The 22,837-nt window shown below is 49.3% G+C and overlaps 1 protein-coding gene across 1 annotated transcript; it reads left to right on the forward strand.

Moving 5' to 3' along the window:
• The first annotated feature begins 12,371 nt into the window (after positions 1 to 12,371).
• SDCBP2 (syndecan binding protein 2) lies at positions 12,372 to 21,923 on the forward strand. Its single transcript, XM_055543195.1, has 8 exons — positions 12,372 to 12,425; positions 13,083 to 13,152; positions 13,752 to 13,852; positions 17,860 to 18,018; positions 19,071 to 19,246; positions 19,326 to 19,497; positions 21,042 to 21,133; positions 21,381 to 21,923. Exons 1-8 carry the CDS (start codon positions 12,372 to 12,374, stop codon positions 21,433 to 21,435), a joined length of 879 nt encoding a protein of 292 aa, XP_055399170.1. The 3' UTR covers positions 21,436 to 21,923.
• Positions 21,924 to 22,837: the final 914 nt, after the last annotated feature.

Raw genomic sequence — 22,837 nt, forward strand, 5'->3', positions numbered from 1 at the left:
TTGTTTTTGGTTCTTTAATAATTTTGCCTTTTCTGAGTTTGCACAGTTTGTGGTTGTAGGTCCATAGTAAATTAAAGCTGTTTTGACTCATAAGAGAACAAACCCACGGTTACCAGAAGGGAAGAATTCAGGGAGCGGACAGCCAGGGAGCCCCAGGATTGACATGCACACACTGCTACATTTAAAATGGATAACCAACAAGTACACACTGCACAGCACAGGGAACTCTGCTCACTGCCACGTGGCCTGGATAGGAGAGGAGCTGGGAGGAGAACAGCCATATGTGTATGTACAGCTGAGTCACTCCACTGTCTACTCAAATCCATCACAACACTGTCAATCAGCTATATTCCAATACAAAATAAAAAGGTAAAAAAATAAAAACCTTACAAAATAAGCCAAAAAAAAAAAAAAGAAAGAAAAAATAAAGCTCTTTTCATCACTCATATACATGCACCATAAGATTTGGCTACTGATTTAGATGTAGAAAGTATAAAAGAAGTAGAGATCTTAGATGTGTCTAAGTTTTCTCATTTGTGTTACTAGGTGACTACTGATCACATTTACTAAAATAGGCAATGAAAAATGGAAGCAGTAATTTTGATGAGAAAAGAAGTTATAAAACATATTTCAAACTCCTCTAACTAAAACAATACTGATAAGAAAAACACACCTAATCCTTGTTTTTTCTTAATCACCATCTTTTTAGAACTTTGTGTTTATCTTTGTGTAGTGATGTGGTACAGCAGCCAAGAATACAGACTCTGTATTACAGGATGTAATACAGGATGCCTCATTGCTTCTTTAAATGACGTTGATGGCTTTCCGATCTTCCAAAGACGCCTTATTTAACTGACCCTGTGATGTCTGTGATGGGCATTTGGAGATTTCTAGATTTCCCTACTATAAGAAACACAGTGATGGGCCCTGAGACCCCACCCTACTTATTTGCTTATGACAAATCCCCAGAAGAGGAATTGCTAGGTCACAAGGTATGGCCATTTTTAAAGACCCATCAAACTGCCTTCATGTTTAGAGGAGTAGGTGTCCTATCCAAGTCTGATTTCCTCAAGGTCAAGAAGTCTGGTTCATGCCCCTCCCCACAGGAGCTGTGAGCCCCTAGCCCCATTTCTACATCTAGACTAAGGCCAAAGCCCTCCTCTGAACCTGCTGACCTTGGGCAGGTTGACCCAGCCGCAGGGACGTACTTGGGCCCATTCCAGGCCTGGGTGAGTCAGCTGACCAGGGAGCAGGAACCCAGCTGGGACAAGGGCCACCACCTTCCAGGGAGGGACCATAGTCCGTCAGCAGTGGCTGGAGAAGGACGAGCAGCAGCACCTGACTACAGGTAAGAGCTGGGCGCAGGGCCCCTTGGCAGGGGGGTTGGAGGGAGCGAAGAGGACACCTGCTCTCACCTGTCTTCTTCTTTCCCTGTTTCGACCCTTCTGGGACTTCCAGGTCTTTTCCTCTCAAGGTGCTTCTCTCTGGCAGTGAAATGTAAACTTTGGAAGAGGGGCTTCCTCTTCTGAGCCCAGCCCTGGGCCAGGTTCAAGGGTAGGTGATCTTTATCCAGACATCACTAGGGCTCCATCCAGGCTTCTTCTGACTGCCTGGGACGGTGATCACAGGGATGGGACCCACACTTTGTTCCTCGCAATGGGCCCCTGGAAAACCAAAGAGCAATCTCTGCAAGGAACTGAATGCAGGCTTCAGTTTTTGTTACTCACTTCTCTCCCTGAAGCTGTTTCCATCAACAAGCTCCCTACCAAGGAAGGAGAACCTGCTGGGGGCGTGGGCCAGTGGCCTGACCCAAGAACCGGTTTCCTCCTGTGGGGACTCCCACACAGTTGGGGAAACTGAATGAGGTCATGGATAAAAGGAGCATGCCTCCACACAGCTAGCCTCAGAAAATGGTGCCTAAGACAGGGCTGCTATGTGCTGGGCAGGCACTGCATGGGCTGTTGTACACATGGTCGTCCAAACTACTAACAACTGTACCGCCACCACCTCTAGCCCGGGCTCTCTGTTCACTCGCGCTCCCTCTTCTATCTTCCAAATGAAAGTCCGACCATATCATTCTGCTGCTCAAAATTCTCCAGTGGCTGGCTCCCATCTCACAAGAGTCTATGCCAAGCCCTCAGCATGACCCTCAGGCCGTGAAGGATCTAGTCTCTCTCACCACCTCTCCATGCTCTGTCCTACTACTTCCCCTCTGAACGACTGACTTCAGTCTCATTGGTCAGACGTTCCCCAAATAGAACAGGCACTCACCTTACGGGCACTGCAGTGGCTGTGCCCTAAGCCTCACTGCTTTTCCTTCCCCATTTAGGCCACTTGTGGCCCCCACCCTCAGCAGTGAGCCTCCTGGACTTCCAGGCTCTATCCTCCACTCCCTATCACTTCCCTAATCACCTAACACTACAGACGCACTTATTTATCCAGCCAGGTGCCATTCAAAGGCGGGTTTTTCTTGTTCCCTGTCTTATTACCGGTACTTAGAACAGTACTGGGACTTAGGTGCTAAGTGAATGTACTGAATGAACAACAGCTAACGATTACTGCGTGCCCTTTATTGTGGTAGTACTTTCTGTACACATCTCAAGAATCTAACCTCCACCACAACTCTGTGATGCAAGTATTGTTATTCATATTACAAAGGAAGAAAACACATGCAGGAGGGACTTGTCCGTGCTTGCTCTGCAGCCAGAGCACGTCAGTCTGAACCCATCCTGCCTGCCTCCGAGGTCCTTGCTCACATTCTGCCTCTCCTGTGCCTGGGTTCAGAAGCATCTGCACTCCTTGAAAGAAGTTCACAGTTTTTCTCCAGCAGGCAGTACAGCCTGAGGGAGGGAGGTGGTTATAAGCTGGTGGCCTAGCAACAGCCTCTTCTTTTCCAACTCACCACATCCCTGGGCTAATTTGGCCTTCCAGGAGCTATTCCTCTGACACTCTAACCCACGCTTCCCTCCTGCACACTGTCTTCTTCAGGATGGATGAGTTGTCCACAGGAACAAGTGGGCGTCCCTTAGTGTCAGCTCTTTGGAACAAAGTGTTCTCATTTCAAAGCCCAAAGATGGGGGCTGGTGACCCCTTTTCAGCCCTGCTGGTCTCTGAGAACCTGATTGCTGCTCAGTTGTGGGAGTTGCTACCACTCAGAATACCACAAAGTACAGAAGCTCAGGGATGGAAATCGTGGAAAATGCAGTGGGAGAACATTTCTCTGGGTGAGCTAGGTTAGATGGGTTCTTTCCTTTCACAGGAGCCAGTTAATTGTAGGAAAGCACCAGCATCGTATTGAGCAAACTTTTCCCGTGTCATTGCAGGAGCCCGCCTTTCCATCTACCTCATCAGGGCACTGTTTTATCTCACTTTCTAGGCCCAGGGTTTTTCTTCAAAGGTGTTTTTGAACCTTTTTGTCTTCCCCTTGGGTCTGCTTTTCCGTTTCAAGAAACAGTAATTGGACCCTTGCTGTGTGCCAGGGAGTGGGCACAACATTAGGGCTTCAGAAATGAGCAACATTCCTCACCAGAGAGGGAGACAGGCAAACAAATACAGAGTAGTGGAAATCCAACTCAGGAAATGCAGACCTTGCTCACAGTAGGTGCTCAAAAAACACTAGTGGAATGAATGATGAGATTAGCAGTGGAATGAGTTTGAGATTCTGTGGTTTAGAAAAGGGAGACGCTTATTTGTGTTTGGTTTGGGGAATTTGGGGGTAAAATGAGTTCACCAGATGAACAAAGTGGTGGGGGCGGGGGAGATGTGAATGGCATTCAAGACAGCGGGAACAGCATCTGTAAAAGCACAGAGGCTGAACTAGCAGGGTGAGTTACGATCAACAGGAGTCTGGAATGAATGAGATGCAGGGTAAGTGCACAAGAGTGAGGTTATCAGGAGTCAGTGGAGAAGGTACCTGGAGTCAGGTCAGGGAGATTCGAATATCAAGTTGAAGTCGGCGATTTTACTCTGAGGGCAGGAAATGGGTAGGCTGGAGGGCAGGAGTCAAGGTTAACTCCCAGGTTTCTGGCTCCGACCATGGGGTGCATTTGGTGGGGTCACTGTAGAGCGGCAGCAAAGCTGGGAAAAATGAGTTTCAACCAGCGGTAGGTAGTAAAGATCTGGAAGGCGGCTGGACTCCTGGGTCTGGCCCTCCCATCCCTGGAGTAACATACTCCACTCTCCTCCTCTGGAACCTCCATTCTTCACAGTCCAGTCTTTGTCCCCTGGCTTCCTCCGGGAGGCCTTCCCACTTGCCCCAGGCTTTTATCCTGCACCCCACAGACCCAACTGCCCGAATCTCTAATAACGAGCAGCGGGTCGTTTTGCTGTGGAAAGTGATCTGCCAGGCCAAGCCCAAGACCCTCACCCCGAGTGGCAGGCCCTCATTCTCGGGTGGGAGCCTAGGGTGAATCTTCCTGGGGCGGAGCACCAGGACGGGAAGTCAGGGCAGGACAAGAAACTTGGGAAGGTGACGTCTCAATGGGTGGGAAATACTCGGGGATCCAAGGTGCTTCCGAAACCTACGGGAGCGCTGGAGCTTCCTCTTCCTAAGGAGCAACAGGCAGCCCGGAGCGCAGGCGTGTCAACTTTGCCCTCCTCCCTCCCACAGCTGCCTCAGAACGGAATCCTATCAGTCAGGGGAGGGTTCAGCCGCACCCGCTCTCCTTCGGGAAGCCGTTAACGGACTCAGGCTCAGGGGTGTGAGGAGGTGTAGGGAGACATTCCCATTGAAAGCGCAATTTGATCCGCGTAGCTTCCACACCGGTAAGAGGCGATGCGGAGCCCGATTGAGCCTTTCAATCCCTTATTCTGATGCTCTACCTGATTTTGTGTGTGTGTATGGATGTGGGTGCCAGCCACGAGCGCCTGGAAAAAGCAAGAGGCCGGAGGGACACTAGGATCCCACCGGACCAACAGCCCACAGAAGAGGCTGCCATTTTCCACACACAACCGCGGAGCACCCTGGGAACGGCATGTAGCCGCGCGCAGCCCCGGATGGATTAGACGCATGCGCTCTAGCCGCCGCAGCGCGCCCTAGCGGCCTGGCGGAGTCTTTGCTGTAACCCATAGCAACCAGGGGAGGTCGCCTCTCTTATTCCGAGCAAAGTTCGGAGCTACAAGAGGGTCAGAATGGGAGTCTTTTAGAGATCTTCGATCAGCGATCGTTGGACAGATTAGGAAACAGGCCCTAGGGACCTATGGTGCTTTCTCCGGTCCCCCTGTTCACGGAGTTTTGTGCCTGGCTGTTTGCAAAAAGCAGGAAATTGAGGCTGAGGGAGGGGGTAGTTTTGTCCAGAGCGGCTTTTCAGCCCCACCTCCTTAGAAGGCATTGCTGTGAACAAAGCTAATGTAGGTGATGGAATTCCAGCTGAGCTATTTCAAATCCTAAAAGGTGATGCTGTTAAAGTGCTGCACTGATATGCCTGCAAATGTGGAAAAACTCAACAATGGCCACAGGACTGGAAAAGTTCAGTTTTCATTGCAATCCTAAAGAAGGGCAATACCAAAGAATGTTCAAACCACTGCACAGTTGCACTCATTTCACATGCTAGCACAGTAAGCTCAAAATCCTTCAAGCTAGGCTTCAACAGTATGTGAACTGAGAATTTCCAGATGTACAAGCTGGATTAAGAAAAGGCAGAGGAATTAAAAAGCAGGGACATCACTTTGCTGACAAAGGTCCGTCTAGTCAACTCTATGGTTTTTCCACTAGTCATGTACAGATGTGAGAGTTGGATCATAAAGAAGTCTGAGCACTGAAGAACTGACGCTTTTGAACTGTGGTGCTAGAGAAGACTCTTGAGAGTCCCTTGGGTAGCAGCGATCAAACCTGTCAATCCTAAAGGAAATCAACCCTGAATATTCATTGGAAGGACTGATGCTGAAGCTGACTACTTTGGCCACCTGATGCGAAGAGCTACTCATTGGAAAAGACCCTGATGCTGGGAAAGACTGAGGGCAAGAGGAGAAGGGGCTGACAGAGGATGAGATGGTTGAATGGCATCATCGACTCAATGGACACGCGTTTGAGCAAAATCTGGGAGATAGTGAAGGACAGGGAAGCCTGGCATGCTGCAGTCTGTGCTAAGTCACTTCGGTCGTGTCCAACTCTTTGTGACCCTATGGACTGTATCCTGCCAGGCTCCTCTGTTCATGGGATTTCCCAGGCAAGAATACTGGAGTGGGTTGCCGTTTCCTACTTCAGTGAGTCTTCCTGACCCAGGGATTGAACCCATGTCTCTCACGCCTTCTGCACTGGCAAGCAGGTTCTTTACCACTAGCGCCACCTGGGAAGCCCTACTCTACAGTCCATGGAGTTGCAAAGAGTCGGACGTGACTGAGCGACTGAACAGCAACAAGTTGGAAAAAACCCCGCAAAACAGCATGTTGCCCTGTCTGCACTGTAAAGGAGAAATGAGGGCAATGAAAATAGTTTCTAATAAAGGAATATGCACTTCACTATGTAAAAGCTCAGACTGGGTTACACCAGATCACGCTTGTACCTAACTTAAAACTAGGGAGTTTGGATTTGTGTGCTCAGATGCTCAGTCGTGTCCTACTCTCTGGGACCCCATGGCCTGTAGCCCGCCAGGCTCCTCTGTCCATGGGATTCCCCCAGCAAGAATGCTGGAGCGGGTTGACATTTCCTCCTCCAGGAGATCTTCCCCACCCAGGGATCCAACCAGGATCATCTGCTTGTAGACAGTCTCCTGCATTGGCAAACAGATTCTTTGCCACTAGGGCCACCTTGGATTTAATAGATAGTATTCAGCTGAATTTTGCCAAAGTTTATATTTGGCATCTTGAGTCAAAGGTTAAATGTATCTGTATACAGGCGTGGAGTGACTATGACCAGCTACAAACGCAGACACACACGAGTGTGTTCTGGTGACCTAGCCGTGTGGTGGAGAATTGACAATGATTTTTCAAAATGGTGAACAAAACCAAGAATAACTTCCTCAGATAAGCTGGTGTATACATTTCTGGATGATATATTGTATATTAAAACCAGGTAAAGTTTCATTGTATTTGTATATAAAACAGGTTATATACAGGTTTTTTTTTGTTGCTTCTGTGAAGGTTTGGTGGGATATTGGAAACTTGTGTGGGACAGTTTGTTGTGATGAACTGTTCTGTGCATTACAAAAGGTCCTGGTCACTACTCCCTGCTTCTTAAACGCTAGTGTCCCCTCAGTCTTGTGACATCCAAGAATGCCCACACAAATTTCCAGTCTGTTTCTTGGAAAACCACTTATCTATTCAGTCAAATAGCAATTTTTGTGGGCATCCGTGTGCTGGGTGCTGTTTCAGTGGGGAGGTGTAGGGTGATGAACAGGACACAGTCCCTGGCATTCTGAGTTGGAGTTCAGAATGAGGGGATACCCAGACAGTAGTCGTATAATATGATAAATAACTTGAGAATAGGCGCAGTACCTGTCAGTTTGGGAACACAAGAAGACCTAGCCAACTAGCCAGGGGTCCCACGTCCTGAAAAAGCCAAGCAGAGAACTTGCATTTGAGCTGAGTCTTCAAAGGCTTGAAAGGCTATGCAGAGAAGGGTGGTATGCCAAGCAGAGGGATCTGCATAACAAACAGGTCCAAGGTCGCTGGCACACAATGGACACTCAAATAGTGTGAATGAGTAGATGGATAATTGAATGAGATACGCATATTTCCTGGCAGGGAGCCAGGAATATTGTGAATTGCTAAAAGGCAGGGAAACACCTACCTCTTGATTCCACCCAGATCCCTAACCTTGGTTGAGACCCAGAGAAGGTGGCAGTGGTGAAAGTGTCCCAGACCCGGAGGACGGGTTTTGTGATCCCAGCCTGGAAGGGATCTCCAGGAAATGGATCTCAGATTCTGCTCGCCCAGACGGCAGCTGCTACAGATATAAAAGCTCTACTACTTCAGTGTTTGAAAAAGCAGGGCAGGGATGCCTCTTATTTTCACATCTGTAGCTCATGTGTGATCCAGGGCGTGTTTTTGATGGATGGTACCTTCTGAGGACTGTCCCAAGATCCAAGTCTCCTGGAGTGTGTGCACAGAAGGGAAGACCACAGGCAAAGGAGCCTCTCCCCCAAGCTGGTTTAAAGCAGGTCAGAGCCAGTCTCCCTCTCCCCATTGGACCATCCCTGTCTCCTTAAGATGGTCATTTCTGCCCCAAAGACCAGGTGAGGGCAAAGATCTGGAACTGCCTGCCCCCAGGAAGCAAGCAGGCAGTGTGAGCCAGCTGGATGGGTACTTTGGGAAACAAGAGGTGTGTGCAACCTCATCTAAGGGCAGGCTGTGACTCTGGCCTGGCTGAGTGTTGCTTGTGTATGATTCCTGCTCTTGCATTGCCAAGTGTTTTGTGTTTTTTTTTTCCTACACAAGATAGAAGTGGAGAATTCTATATTTCCAGATTTTAAAATGTTGACACTAACTCAAACGAAAACAGAAAAAACAAGCCAGTGAAAGGCAAACAAAGCCTGTCTGGGCCCTCACATCCTGGTTTCCATCCTAGGAAGGGGCGCGTTCATACGACATTAGTGCTTTACTCTACAAGGAGAAACGTGGAAGCCCAAGCGGAATGCATTGCTTCTGGAAATATTGAGTCAATGTCCACGCTAGGGGCTGGTTGATGTCCACAATAAATTAGAAGGTCCAGTTTCTGCCCATTTGGAACTCCCAATAGGTAGATCAAGAGGCAGCTTCAGAGCAGTGAATGATCAACAGACTAAGAACATGAGCTGGGAGAGCAGGCGAGTGTGTGGGCAGGGGGAGCACAAATCAAGGCAAGTTTCCTGAAGAGCCCTCTGACATGGAACACAGAAAATAATTGGAAGTTAGCCAGGTGGGGAGCACAGTGGGTAGAAAGGTATGCCAGACAGAGGGCATAATAATACACGCAAAGGCCTGGGGACACGAGGAAGTTCAGTTAATTCAAGGATCTAAAAGTAGCTCATTGTGGCTGAAGCTGAGGGTGCGGGTTGGGAGAAAGACATGTGGAAAAAAAGAAAGCGGGAGAATTAGGCAGGGGGTGCAAGCAAATGTCTATTGGGACTCAGGGCCAATGAGTAAATTGGTCTTGATGTAAGAGACAACAGAGGCTGAGGGGGTCTGGGGTGCCCGGGAGTTGGCTGCGACTCAAATGTAGCAGAGGTCCAGGGTTGCTAGAGTGTCCTGTTTTTCAGGAGCAGTGTGAAGCTAGATTATTAAGTGCGGTGTCTCGAGTTCTGCATTTACGCTTTTAACTTTGAATGTATAAAGTCCTTGGCAAGGTCAAACAACATCTGTTTGCATCTGGCCTGTGAGCCACTGGTTCCATTCTCTGAAGGAATCATAAAGGGCATGTGGACTGGATTCTGAGAGTGGGGGAGCCACTAGGGGTGCTTTAATCAGGGGCATGGCATTCCAGGCTCACACAGAAAGGACCTGTTGGCTGGAGAACAGCAGTCGAGTTGACTCACTGGAGATGTTGTGATTCCTGCAGAAGAGCGGGGAGATGGAGGAGGACAATGTGGGGATGGGCGGGGAGATGGAGGAGGACAGCATATGAGGATTAGTGATGGGATGTGGGGATAATAGGGTGTGATGGCAGACTAGAAGGGATGGTGTGTGTACGGGGTCCTTAGGGAGGCTTAAAGTTGATATGTGTCAAGGCAGCAGGTGCAGAGGAAGGACAAGGAAGAGTGATGGAGGAAGATGACCTTGACCCCTGGGGATCACTCCGGCGAGATGCCCAGAGATTCTGGACCTGGTCCAGGAATGTGGGCCCAGTGCAGTGAATAGGACCCCCTGGATTGCCAGGAACTGCAGGTAAGGTGGGAAGACACACTGAGGACTACTGAAGAGCCCAGGACCGGAGGCCGGTCCGCAGTCCCTGCTGAGGGCAGGGCCCTGAGTGGAAGCAGCGGTGACCTCACTGTCTCAGGAGCCAGGGCGGGAGGGTGGGGTAGGAGCTTCCAGCTGACGAGGACTGGCCCGGCAAAGGCCGGTAGATGTCACAGAGCCAGTGTGTTAGTGGGTAAATGGTGAAGAATCCAGAAAGACAAACTGCTCCTTGCTCACATTTCATCTAAGGAGGAAATAAAGCTTTTCTGCAGGTAATTTCTTTGAATTTCTTTTGGTACCTTGCTCCAAGGTCCTGCTGGTTCTCCCCCTGACAGGCAGGAAGGTTTTTAATAAATGTTTATGGTCCCCCATCATTTCTTTATCCCTCTGAACAATACTCTGATGAGCATATAAACTCTGTTACAGTTTGTGTGCATGTTTTTAAGAGTTTCCATTGGCCTTCATCATGATCAAGATCAAGACTCACCAGTGAAGCCGGAAATGGCAGTAGGGGCTCAAATGCCCAGAGATGGAGAGGGGTGTTGGGGGGCAGGGGAGGAATTATAAGGTACCTGCTGCCTTTCTGTTTTAATATGAAGTCCCCAACTGCTTGACACTGGACTGAGCCCCAAGTAGTTGTGGGAGGATGCTGCACAAACCCCTAATGCTGGCCGGGTATACAGTAGGTGCTTACTGTGCACCAACTGGACCGGGTTTAGGTCTTGAGCGATAAGATCTTGTAAGGCTTTCTGACCTTTGAAACATGGCAGGGAAGGACATGGTTCCCCAGTCCTACTTTGCCTGGTCAGCATGTCCTGGGTGACCCCTGGGTCCAGGTTCTAAAGTCCAGAGTCAGCTGAACACGGTGGGGTGGGATTTTGCAGGAGTGGAGAACATGGGCTTGGGAACCAGACTCTGGCTGAATCCCAGCTCCTCCATTTCTAAAATGGGGATAATAATACCTATTATATAACTGGTCCAATCCCAAAGAAAGGCAATGCCAAAGAATGCTCAAACTACAGCACAATTGCACTCATCTCACACGCTAGTAAAATCATCCTCAAAATTCTCCAAGCCAGGCTTAAGCAATATGTGAACCGTGAACTTCCTGATGTTCAAGCTGGTTTTAGAAAAGGCAGAGGAACCAGAGATCAAATTGCCAATATCTGCTGGATCATGGAAAAAGCAAGAGAGTTCCAGAAAAACATGTATTTCTGCTTTATTGACTATGCCAAAGCCTTTGACTGTGTGGATCACAATAAACTGTGGAAAATTCTGGAAGAGATGGGAATACCAGACCACCTGACCTGCCTCTTGAGAAACCTGTATGCAGGTCAGGAAGCAACAGTTAGAACTGGACATGGAACAACAGACTGGCTCCAAATAGGAAAAGGAGTTCGTCAAGGCTGTATATTGTCACCCTGTTTATTTAACTTATATGCAGAGTACATCATGAGAAATGCTGGACTGGAAGAAACACAAGCTGGAATCAAGATTGCTGGGAGAAATATCAATAACCTCAGATATGCAGATGACACCACCCTTCTGGCAGAAAGTGAAGAGGAACTCAAAAGCCTCTTGATGAAAGTGAAAGTGGAGAGTGAAAAAGTTGACTTAAAGCTCAACATTCAGAAAACGAAGATCATGGCATCCGGTCCCATCAATTCATGGGAAATAGATGGGGAAACAGTGGAAACAGTGTCAGACTTTATTTTTGGGGGCTCCAAAATCACTGCAGATGGTGATTGCAGCCATGAAATTAAAAGACGCTTACTCCTTGGAAGGAAAGTTATGACCAACCTAGATAGCATGTTCAAAAGCAGAGACATTACTTTGCCAACAAAGGTTCGTCTAGTCAAGGCTATGGTTTTTCCTGTAGTCATGTATGGATGTGAGAGTTGGACTGTGAAGAAGGCTGAGTGACGAAGAATTGATGCTTTTGAACTGTGGTGTTGGAGAAGACTCTTGAGAGTCCCTTGGACTGCAAGGAGATCCAACCAGTCCATTCTGAAGGAGATCAGCCCTGGGATTTCCTTGGAAGGAATGATGCTAAAGCTGAAACTCCAGTACTTTGGCCACCTCATGCGAAGAGTTGACTCATTGGAAAAGACTCTGATGCTGGGAGGGATTGGGGGCAGGAGGAGAAGGGGACGACAGAGGATGAGATGGCTGGATGGCATCACCGACTTGATGGACGTGAGTCTGAGTGAACTCCGGGAGTTGGTGATGGACAGGGAGGCCTGGAATGCTGCGATTCATGGGGTCACAAAGAGTCGGACACAACTGAGCGACTGATCTGATCTGATCTGATAATATATGTTATTATATAATATATAAGTATATAATAATAGAATATAGAATATATAACAATATATATTATCTATGATATATATAATATGTATCATATATAATCATGTAATAGTAGTATAATAATAATACTACCCTTCCTGACGTCTTTCTCATCCTAAGAGTGCTGGGTGGCACATGTCTGTGCCTCCTCTCACCCCTCAGCACCCCGCTCTGTTGTGCCCTGCAGGGTGTTCCAAGGAGCAGCCATGGCCTCCCTGTACCCATCTCTGGAGGACCTGAAGGTGGACCAGGCCATGCAGGTAAACTGCCAGGCTGTTAGCCTGGGTCCCCTGCTGGGGCTTCGGGATTACCCCAGGGTAGTTAAGGGAGGCTTGTCTTGGATCAAGGTTGGAGGCCACTGGGAGTTCCTTATTGGCCCCAAGGCATGCGGGTTCCTAGTGCGGGGCCTGCTGGGCAGAGCAGGTGTTCAGAGGCCAAGGCAGTGAGATCACAGCAGGTGGAGAAGACGAGCAGCTGCAGACAGGCCTATGTCTGGTGCCCGCTTGGTCCCAGTGCTTCCTCCATTGGGGTTCGTGCAGACCCCATGCTCTAGGGCAAGCTTCCAGGGTAAACCCTGTGGCCGTGGTGTTTGGCCTACTCATCCCCCAGAAGCCCTTTCCTCCTTCCATCCTACATGAGGTCTTAGTGGGTTTTGAGAACTGGGGGCTTTTTGACTGATAATTACCTTGGCCACTGCAGGTAGTAAATGAGTTGTGACATTCGGTGGGTTGCAGGCCCTTGGGAGAACCTCCCTCCTGAGGCATGGAGGTGTGCGAAGCCACATTTATTGAAGGGTTGGATACCCACTCAGGCCACGAGCATACCTATTGCCCTGACCCCCAGCCTCAGGGAGCCCCAAGCTCCAAGGGCTCTGGGGTTCTGACCACAGCTGAGCGGCACTCCCCTTCCATCCCCAGGCCCAGGCCAGAGCTGTACCCAGGATGCCTGCCCTGACAGTACGGGGAAAAGGGGACTCCCAGCCTCCACGTGAGTGATGGGGATGGGGTGCTTCCAGCCAAGAGTGACTTCTGCTGGCCATTTCCGAGAGCCTGCCTCTTGCCTGCCACCGAGCCATGGGCACTGTGTACAGTTGTCCCCTCTACTTTGAAAAGCTGTGACCTGTGAGGGGCCCGACATCCCTGACTTAGGGCCACCAAGGAAGGCTGCGCGAGGAGACCAGGATGTATGCAGTGGCCCTGGGGCTGCTCTGGCTATCGTGACTGGTCCTGCGGTAGCAAACTTGAGCTCAGGCCCAACCCCTCTCCTCACCGTGCAGTTTCCCAGAGCTGCCTTTGGGTCGGCTGGTGCCAAATAAAGGTAACTGAGCTCAACACCAAAGTGATCCCTGAGGGGCTCCGTGTCCCAGGCTGCTCCCAGACCATCTGAGGGGAGGACCCACATTGCCAGTGAGTGTTCCCAGGGCTGCAGAGCCATCTCAAGAATATACTGCATTCTTGGGAGTAAACAGCATCACGGACCCTTTTGTTTCTTAACAAAGATGAGTGACCACTTGGGAGCCAGGCAGGTGTGGCCAAGCTCATGGCCAGAATAACATCTTTCTCTTCTACCCCTTCCCTTCCCACCAGTTTTGTACCCTAACCTGGCAGAATTGGAAAACTATATGGGTCTTTCCCTCTCCAGCCAAGAAGTCCAGCAGAGCCTGCCTCAGACTCCAGAAAGTGCCAGTGTAGGTATTTGTCTCTTGCCTGATGTGGGCCCTCCTTCCTTGGTCTTGCCATTTAAACAGATTTGAATCTCCTCTCTCTGTAGCATCCCTGAGGCTCTGTTTCTTGATGACACGTTTCATTTTGAACCTTCATGAGAAGTGCCGTGGGGTTTCATGGTTTCCTGCAGGCCTTGGGGCTAGAGGGCCACTGCCTGCCCTTTGACCTCTGACCTGCTGGCCTGAGCCTGCTGGATGAGACGGGAGGACATTAAACCTGGCCTGAGCCTGGGTGCTTCTAATGAGGGGGTGCCTGTGACTTGGGAGCAGCTGCATGGTTAGGCAGAGCCTGTGAGGAGGAGCTTGTCAGCCCCAAGTCCCCAAATGAAATAATAATGCTTAACTCTTGTTCTCTATGACTTCAGGGAACAACAACAAAAAAAATCATAACATAGAAATATTCACTCCTGAAAATATATTCACTTACAGAATCAGTCCCAAAACTGTCTCCCCATCAGCTTCAACATTCCTGGTTGGTTCATTGTTCTGGTCCAGTGCAAATTGATTGCAAAGTACAAATACAAATCTTGGTAAGGCTGTGGGATTTCATGAAATTGATAGAAGTGACGATGAGAGCTGCCACACTGACAAATGAGGATTTCACAGGAGAAATCAGCAAGGATGAGGACGTGTAGGATTCTGAGCAAAGCTGGTGACATCCTGGAGTGGTTTTCCAAAATGACGCCCTTGACAGTCATGTAGGGAAGCACACACAGGAAGCAAAGTAGGTCACATTGTCCAGTTTTAATCCATTGATTGATCTCTCTTTGGTCAATACCCCAGACAACCTAAATTTGATGGGGAAAAAAAAAAACGACAGATAATGTACTTTCATAATTAAAATTTTTAATTATTTTTAGTTTAAGTTTTTCTTTTTAAATAATCGGAGATTCAGTCAGGAAGTTGCCAAGACAGAGAAGTCCTTTGAACTCTTCATCCAGTTTTCCCAATGGTTCCATTTTATGTAACTATACTATAATGTCAAAACCAGGCATTTTACATTGGTACAATGCGTCTAAGGTTCTGTGTGTTTTTATCACCTGCAGCCACCAGCACAATTGAGATACAAAACTACATCATCACACAGAAGTCTCTCTCGTGCTGCCCCTTTATGATCACGCCCAGCCTCCCCTTCAGCATCCTCAGCCCCTTGGCAGTCACTGGCATGTTTTTGTCCCTATAATTTTATCATTTCAGAAGGTTATGTAAGTGAAGTCACATGGTGTGTGACCTTTTCAGATGGGCTCTTTCCACTCAGCATTGTGCCCTGGAGATCCTTCCAGGCTGTCGCCTGTTTCAACAGTTCATTCCTTTTTATTGCAGCATTTCGTTCCATGGTGTGGCTATAGCTCAGTTTGTTTAACCTCTTGAGGGACATTTTGGTTGTTTCTAGTTTTTGTCTATTATAAACTAAGATATTACAGATGTTTGTATACAGATTTTTGTACAGACATAAGTTTTCGTTTCTCTGGGATAAACGACCAGGAGTGCAATTCCTAGGCAGTGTAATACATGTATGGCTAATTTTTTTTAGAAAGAAACTGCCAAATGATTTTCAGAGTGGCTGTATTATTTTATTTTCCTGCCAACAGTGCATGAGTGTTTTGTTGGCACATCTTTGCCAGCATTTGATATTATCACTATTTTAAATTTTGCTCATGGTAGGTGTGTAGTGATGCCTTATCGTGGTTTTTATTTGCACTTTCCTAATGGCTAGTGATGTTGAACATCTTTTCATGTGCTTATTTGCCAGCTGTATATTCTTTTTGATAAAATGTTTTCATATATTTTGCTTATTTTCTAAATGGATTTTTTTAAGTCAACTTTTGAGACCTTATTCTAAAATCCTTTGTCATTTGATTTGTAAATATTTTTCTCCCACTGTGTAACTTCTCCTTTCATTGTGTTAAAAGAGTTTACTGGAGAACAAAAAGTTTTCAATTTTGATGAGGTTCAATTTATTGATTTTTTTTCTTTGTGGATCATGCCTTGGTGTCCTAAGAAACTTGACTGAGCTCTAGGTTCTGAAAAATTTTCCGTTTTACTTCTAAAACTCTTATAGTTTTTTGTTTAAATTTATGATTGAACTTGAGTTAGTCTTTGCATAAGGCATGAGGTCACGATTCACATTTTGCTTATGGATGTTCAGTTGCTCCCATGCCATTTGTTGAAAAGACTCTTCTGCCTTCACTAAATTGTCCTCACACCTCTGTTAAGAAGCAGTTGCCCCTACTTGTGTGAGGCTATTTCTGGATATTCTCTCTTCTGCTCCGAAGGTCTGTCTCTCCCCAATACCACACTATCTTGATTACTGTAGCTATACAGAAAGTCTGGATATCTGGTAGAGTGATTTCTCCTGTTTTTTTTCTTTTTTGTCAGACTAGTTTTAGCTATTCTAGTTCCTTTGTGTTTTCATATAAAGTCTAGATTAACCTTGCCTCTATCTACAAAACATAGAGACTGTGATAGGAAATGCGTTAAATATGTATATCACTTTGTGGACAGTTGACAGCTTCATCTAGTTTTTCTGATCCATCAATACAAAATATCTCTTATTTATTTAGACCTTTGATCAGGCTTCCCCAATAGCTCAGTTGGTAAAGAATCCGCCTGCAATGCAGGAGACCCCGGGTTGATTCCTGGGTCAGGAAGATCTCCTGGAGAAGGGAAAGGCTACCCACTCCAGTATTCATGGGTTTCCCTTGTGGCTCAGCTGGTAAGGAATCTCCCTACCGTGCGAGAGACCTGGGTTCAATCCCTGGGTTGGGAAGATCCCCTGGAGAAGGGAAAGGCTACTCACTCCAGTATTCTGGCCTGGAGAATTCATCCATGGGATGAAAGGGGTCAGACATGGCTGAGCGACTTTCACGTTCAAACTCACAATACATTATATTAACAACAGTAATGAGTACTCAAAATTTCTCTTTTTAATAACTTCACTATTTTCTACTAATATCTATCCTACTGAGGTTATTTCAGTTTTTATCTAAAGGTAGAAATATTATATGATGATGTGATGAGAATTCCATGGACTGTATATTCCATGGGGTCGCAAAGAGTCGGACATGACTGAGCGACTTTCATTTCACTTCACTTCACTTCTTTGATCTCTTTTATCAGTGTTTTGTCATTTCCAGCATACAATTCCTGTATATGTTTTATTAGCTCCACACCTAAGTATTTCTTTTCTTTCTTTTTTTTTAGCGATTGTAAGTGGTATTGTATTTTTAATTTCAGTTTCCACGTATTCATTGTGAGTATATAGAAGTACAATTGATTTTTTTGGTATGCATTGGTCTTGTGTCCTGTGACCTTGTTAAACTCACGTATGAGTTCTAGGAGTTCATCTGTAGATTCTTTGGAATTTTCTAGTAAAGCATCATCTTATCTGAAAATAGGGACCATTTTATGTTTTCTCTTCCAATCTATATGTCTTTTATTTCCTTCCCTTGTCTTATTGATCTGGCTAGTTCTTCCATTACTGTATTTAACAGTAGTGATGGGAGTGGACATCTTTGCCTTGTTCCAGATCTTTTTTGGGGGGGGCGGGGATAGTATTCACTCATCTTGATACTTTTGACATAATTTTTTTTAAGGCAGAAATCAACTTGAGCTCCTTTACCCCCTCACTGTTCACCATTTTCTGTAACTCTTTATTTTTAAGTGGATTTTAAAAGGTTCTCCTGACATCAAGTTGTCTTGGAAAATGAGGACCCTTTTTCTATAATACATACCTGTCCTCCCGTCTCTATTTTCCTGGCTGTGTTTTTTTGGGGTGTGGACTTTGACGCCCCCTAGTGGCTTCATGGCGCCATGTGTCCTCCTGCCCGCAAGAGGTATGTGTGGTCTGCGGTGGACTGGAGCTCAGGGTCCGCCCCGTTCTATTTTCCCAATCCCTGCTCCCACGCCTGGACCCTTGAGGCACGAGGCCTCACGGCGCTGGCTGACCTCTGCTCCCCTGTGGTCTGCAGGCAGCGGTCTCGGGCCCTTCGCCGGGCCAGGTGGTGGCGCCGGTGTCCGGTAACAGCCTGGGCGCGCTGCGTGCGGAGATCAAGCCCGGGGTGCGCGAGATCCACCTATGCAAGGACGAGCGTGGCAAGACGGGGCTGCGGCTGCAGGCCATCCACAAGGTGGGGCTGGGGTCGGGCGGGAGGGGAGGGGCCCCGCGGAACGCAGAGAGAGAGCTCGCGTGCTGGACTGCGCCTGCCCGCGGCCCGAGCTGCCAGCGGGAGCCAAGGCTCACCTGAGCCCTAGACAAGCTCGTCCTCTCCATCCCCTCCCATAAGGCACTAGGGCTTGCTATGGGTTGTGCCAGGGACCCTCCACTTGACCCTCCTGGGACTTCATGCTTCCTTGCTCCCCCCTCAGAGGGATCTGGCTTATGGGAGGCTTTCTGAAGACAGTGGAAGGTGAGGGGTGTGGGGGTGTTGGTTCAGATTCCAGCCTGAGAGGCCTTGTAATCTGGTGACTGGGGATGCAGCCACTAGTTGGAATTCCTGAAAGCGTTAGTTGCTCAGTCATGTCCAACTCTTTGCGACCTCATGTACTGTAGCCCGCCAGGCTCCTCTGTCTATGGAATTCTCTAGGCAAGAATGGCACCCCACTCCAGTACTCTTGCCTGGAAAATCCCATGGATGGAGGAGCCTGGTAGGCTCCAGTTCATGGGGCTGCTAAGAGTCGGGAACAACTAAGCGACTTCACTTTGTCTTTTCACTTTCATGCATTGGAGAAGGAAATGGCAACCCGCTCCAGTGTTCTTGCCTGGAGAATCCCAGGGACGGTGGAGCCTGATGGGCTGCCGTCTATGGGGTTGCACAGAGTTGGACACGACTGAAGCGACTTAGCAGCAGCAGCAGCAGGCAAGAATACTGGAGTGGGTAGCCATGCCCTTCTCCAGAAGATCTTCCCAAGCCAGGGATTGACCGAGTCTCCTGCATTGCAGGCAGATTCTTTATCATCTGAGATACTGGGAAAACTCCTGAATTCCTGACTCCGTTGCTTCCTAGCTGTGTGGCCCGTTTCCTCACCAGGAAAATGGGGTACCCTCTTTGTTGCTATACAGAGCTGCGGTCCCAGGGCCCAGTAGGCTCTGAGAAGATCAGGAGGCAAACAGCAGTGCAGGAGGAGGCGCCTGGGCTCAGGGTGGGCTGGGGGAACTGACTGCGGGGCTCACCTCCTCCAGGGGATCTTCGTGCAGCTGGTCCAGGCCAACACCCCTGCATCCTTGGTGGGGCTGCGCTTTGGGGACCAGATTCTGCAGATTGATGGACGCGACTGTGCTGGGTGGAGCACGGACAAAGCCCACCAGGTGGTGAAGAAGGCATCGGCCGAGAAGATTGTCATAGTCGTTCGGGACAGGTGAGCACCCGGGTCCCAGGAGCCTGTCTGTCTGCCCTTGGTTATGTCCCAGGCCCAGCTCACTGTCCCTCCCTGCCAGGCCGTTCCAGCGGACCATCACCATGCACAAGGACAGCACAGGCCACGTCGGCTTCGTCATCAAGAAGGGGAAGATCATCTCTTTGGTCAAAGGGAGTTCCGCGGCCCGTAACGGGCTCCTCACCAACCACTATGTGTGTGAGGTGAATGGGCAAAACGTCATCGGGCTGAAGGTGAGCAAGGCGGAGCATGGCTCCATCCCAGGACCTCAGGGACTGGGAGATCGAGAGGTGGTGGGAAGGTTCGTGTCTGTGGGTGAGCTGCTGCCCTCGCCCCAGCTTCAGATCCTCATCCTAAGGCTGCTGCAGGGATTCAATGAGACAAAGGTACGAGAGCTTCAAGCACAGTGCCGATACTAAGTGCTCAGTGAATACTCGCTGATGTTACTTACTCATGAAGGCCAGAGGTGTGACTACAGGTGGTGGTGATGACGTGTGTCAGGAAACAGGTGTCCAGGGCGGGGGTGAGGGGCTCCTGGCTGCACGGTCTACTCTGTGTGATATTTCTGTTTGTATCCTGGATCATGTTCACTAATAGGAATATTTTAGGAAATGGCTCTTCAGAAGCCCATTTCCTACTTCTTTCTTCTCCCCAACAGTGTGTGTGTGTGGTGAGTTTTATCTTTAAATACAAGAAGGAGCAAATGGTCTAGGGCCAGTGCTGTGACGTAGACTGGGGGACAGGGTGGGTGCCTTCGGGGAATGGACCCCAGAAGAGGTTGAGTCACATGGCTTCTGGTCCCTGGACAAACGAGAGTGGTTTATCCTGATTGATGCCACCAGGACTGAGAGCCGTTCTTAATTCCAGTTGTGATTTAGAGTGAGGGTCCCCTCCTCTCCAGCATCCAGGGCTTTGGGGCTCACAGGCAGGTGAAGGTGGCCTGGGGGGGTTTGCCATCTCACCCCACAGATGACACAGTCTTGTGAGCCACTCCCCCTCCCTCATAAGGGCCATCTCCAGGTCACTCCTGTCACACATCTTCTCCCCTATGCCTGACGGTCTAGTCGCATCTGGTATATCTTCTCCCATTGGTCCTGGCACAGCTAGGAAAACACACAGCCAAGTCGGAGATCTGTGTAAAGTAAAGGTCACGGTCTCCAAGTAAGGGCCAGAGGTTTGTCTCGTGCCTTAGCGTTCGGCTTTGGGCTGTACGGCACACTCTGTGTAGGTGCTTCTCGTGTCTTGTTCTCCCCACGATCTGAACGGCTTCTGCAGGCCTTTCTTTTTACTGGTCAACAAGATGTAAGAGGAAGAGGTACCCCATGGCCTCGGCTCAGGCTGACAGGAGCCCAGAGAAGAGGGTGGGTGGGTGTGCCTACTGTCCCCCCTTGTCCCCCCACTGCAGCGTGGTTCTCTTTCTGCTTTGGGGTCAGAATCCCGGTGTGACTGGGGCCCGGGAGACGGCATACACGTGTGGTTGGTGGGATTCCCGGGGCTCTTTGGGGGAAGTCATGTCTGTGAGGCCGTTCGGTGTCAGGCCCACACAGGCCCTAGAGGTGAGGGTAGGAGAGGTGAGTCCATTTTACTGAGAGAGCCTCAGATGGGAGGCCCACATTCTTGCTTGAGCTGAGGGCCTGCCACCCTCACTCAAGGGGCAACCTATTCCCTACCGTCACTGTCAGTGGTGGACTCCAGCAGGGCCACGCTGACCACTTCACAGAGGTGCCTCAGAGTTGCCCCTGGCCCCCAAGGTGACCGTCACTCACCTCTTCTCCAGGACAAAGAAGTCACAGAGATTCTGGCCACCGCCGGGAACGTCATCACCCTGACCATCATCCCCACTGTCATCTACGAGCACATGGTCAAAAAGTAAGGCTAACCACTCCCCCCCGCCCCAGCCCCCCTCTCCTCCGGCCGACCCCTCCCCTCCCGCTGCCCCCCTCCCCTCCGGACTCCTCCCTTCCTCGCCTCCCTCCTCCCCTCCCTCCTCCCCTCTCCCCACCTCCTGGCCGCCGCCTTCTGGTAACTTGGGGTGAGGCAAGGGAGGCACAGGTTTTTGGGGGAAGGGGGAGAAGGTGCTGCCAGTTTTGGCGACTGTCCTTGTTGCTGTATCTAGGTTGTCCCCGACCCTGCTGCACCACACCATGGACCACTCTATCCCTGACATCTGAGGCCACGGGACAGCAGCTCAGACCTGTCACCCTCCTGCCAGAAAGGGAAAGTCCGTGCCTGCCTGCGGAGGCGTGCTGCTTGGGGGCGGGGCCATCTCAAGGGGGCGGGATCTTCTCAAGGGGGCGTGTTCCGGGCGGGGCGACAAGGCATCCTGTGCGTCTGTTATTTACATACACTGGCCTTGTTGCAGTCTCAGCCACTCAACTGGGCTAAGGCCGGGACAGGGCCCACAGGCAGCCATTCTCTGTGCTGATTTAAATGCTCGGCACGTCGGCAGGCCGGCTAAACACTTCCTAAAGTTGCAGCTGGGGCCCTTTCAAATTTTTGCCTCTACCAGTAAAACAGTTCCATGTTTTGAGAACACAAATATATCTTTTTTTTTTTGGTTAAGAATTGTTTCTTTTTCCTTTACTTGTTCTTTGTCACAAAGTGTATAGAGTTATAACCCTTCACTGTCTTTTGAATAAAGATTTGATTTTAAATAAAATCCCTTCCTCAAAAGTAATTGATATTCCAGAATCCTCAGTCCCATTACGACCAGTGTTGGTTGTCTTTTAAGCAGTGGTGAGACCGAGGCCTTTTCTATGCGTTGCCTCTGACAGCATGGCTTGGCTTGGCTTGGCTTGGCCAGCGTCACGTGCCGCCTGTTGGTGTGAGTCTGGGATGACTGGGTGGTGGTGGGGGAGTGATGGGGGACAGTGTGGGCTCTGGAAGGGGGCACTAGCTTTAGAGTGCCCCCTGCTCAGTGACTCTAGCTGGCTTCTGCATCTGTAGGTGTGAGAATCACCTCAGGGGTGCTGGAGAGGATGGAATGGGTGCACTCTCAGGGCCCAATGGGGCTGACACCGAGGGGGTGCCAAATGACCCCCAAGTGATGCATGGTAGAGCTGAGCCAGCTTGCAGCTCTCAGGTTCCCTCTACCTCAAGAAAGATCTCTGCCCCCTCAGCTCTTTTCAGGGTGTGAGTTTTGACTCCCATGTGGGCGGGGACAGCATGAGCCCCCTTCATCCCCCTCACTGCCCCAAAAGACACAATATAAAGAAAACAGGCGATGGATCTGGTTGTGTTTTCATGCTTTAATCCAGAGCTGTTCTGCTGTAGGTACAACTCTGTCAGATCAATAGGACAAAGGAGACAAAAGTGAAGACCCCTCCCCACCTCCCACCCCCTTCCTGTATCCCCTGAATTCTCTGTCAAGGGCATGGCTGAATTTAACAGTGCACTATGACTTGTTTGTACTGACCCCTAGGTCACAGAGGGGTCATGAGTTCACTGGGCAGAGGCCCCTCCGTAGGCCTCTACCCCAGAATTTTGTCACTTGCCCCCTACACCACCCCCCGCAAGGTGCTGCCAGGTACGCCGGTACTACTGGTGACTGGGAACTGTGTTCATTGAAAAGCT

Source organism: Bubalus kerabau, chromosome 13 (genome assembly GCF_029407905.1).
Source record: "Bubalus kerabau isolate K-KA32 ecotype Philippines breed swamp buffalo chromosome 13, PCC_UOA_SB_1v2, whole genome shotgun sequence".
NCBI lineage: Eukaryota > Metazoa > Chordata > Mammalia > Artiodactyla > Bovidae > Bubalus > Bubalus kerabau.

Coding starts and splice junctions, on each gene's coding strand:
- SDCBP2 (XM_055543195.1), top strand. CDS start 12,372: ATGGCCTCCCTGTACCCATCTCTGGAGGACCTGAAGGTGGACCAGGCC. Junction 13,153..13,751: donor AGGGGACTCCCAGCCTCCAC/GTGAGTGATGGG, acceptor CCTTCCCACCAG/TTTTGTACCCTAACCTGGCA. Junction 19,498..21,041: donor AAAACGTCATCGGGCTGAAG/GTGAGCAAGGCG, acceptor CCTCTTCTCCAG/GACAAAGAAGTCACAGAGAT.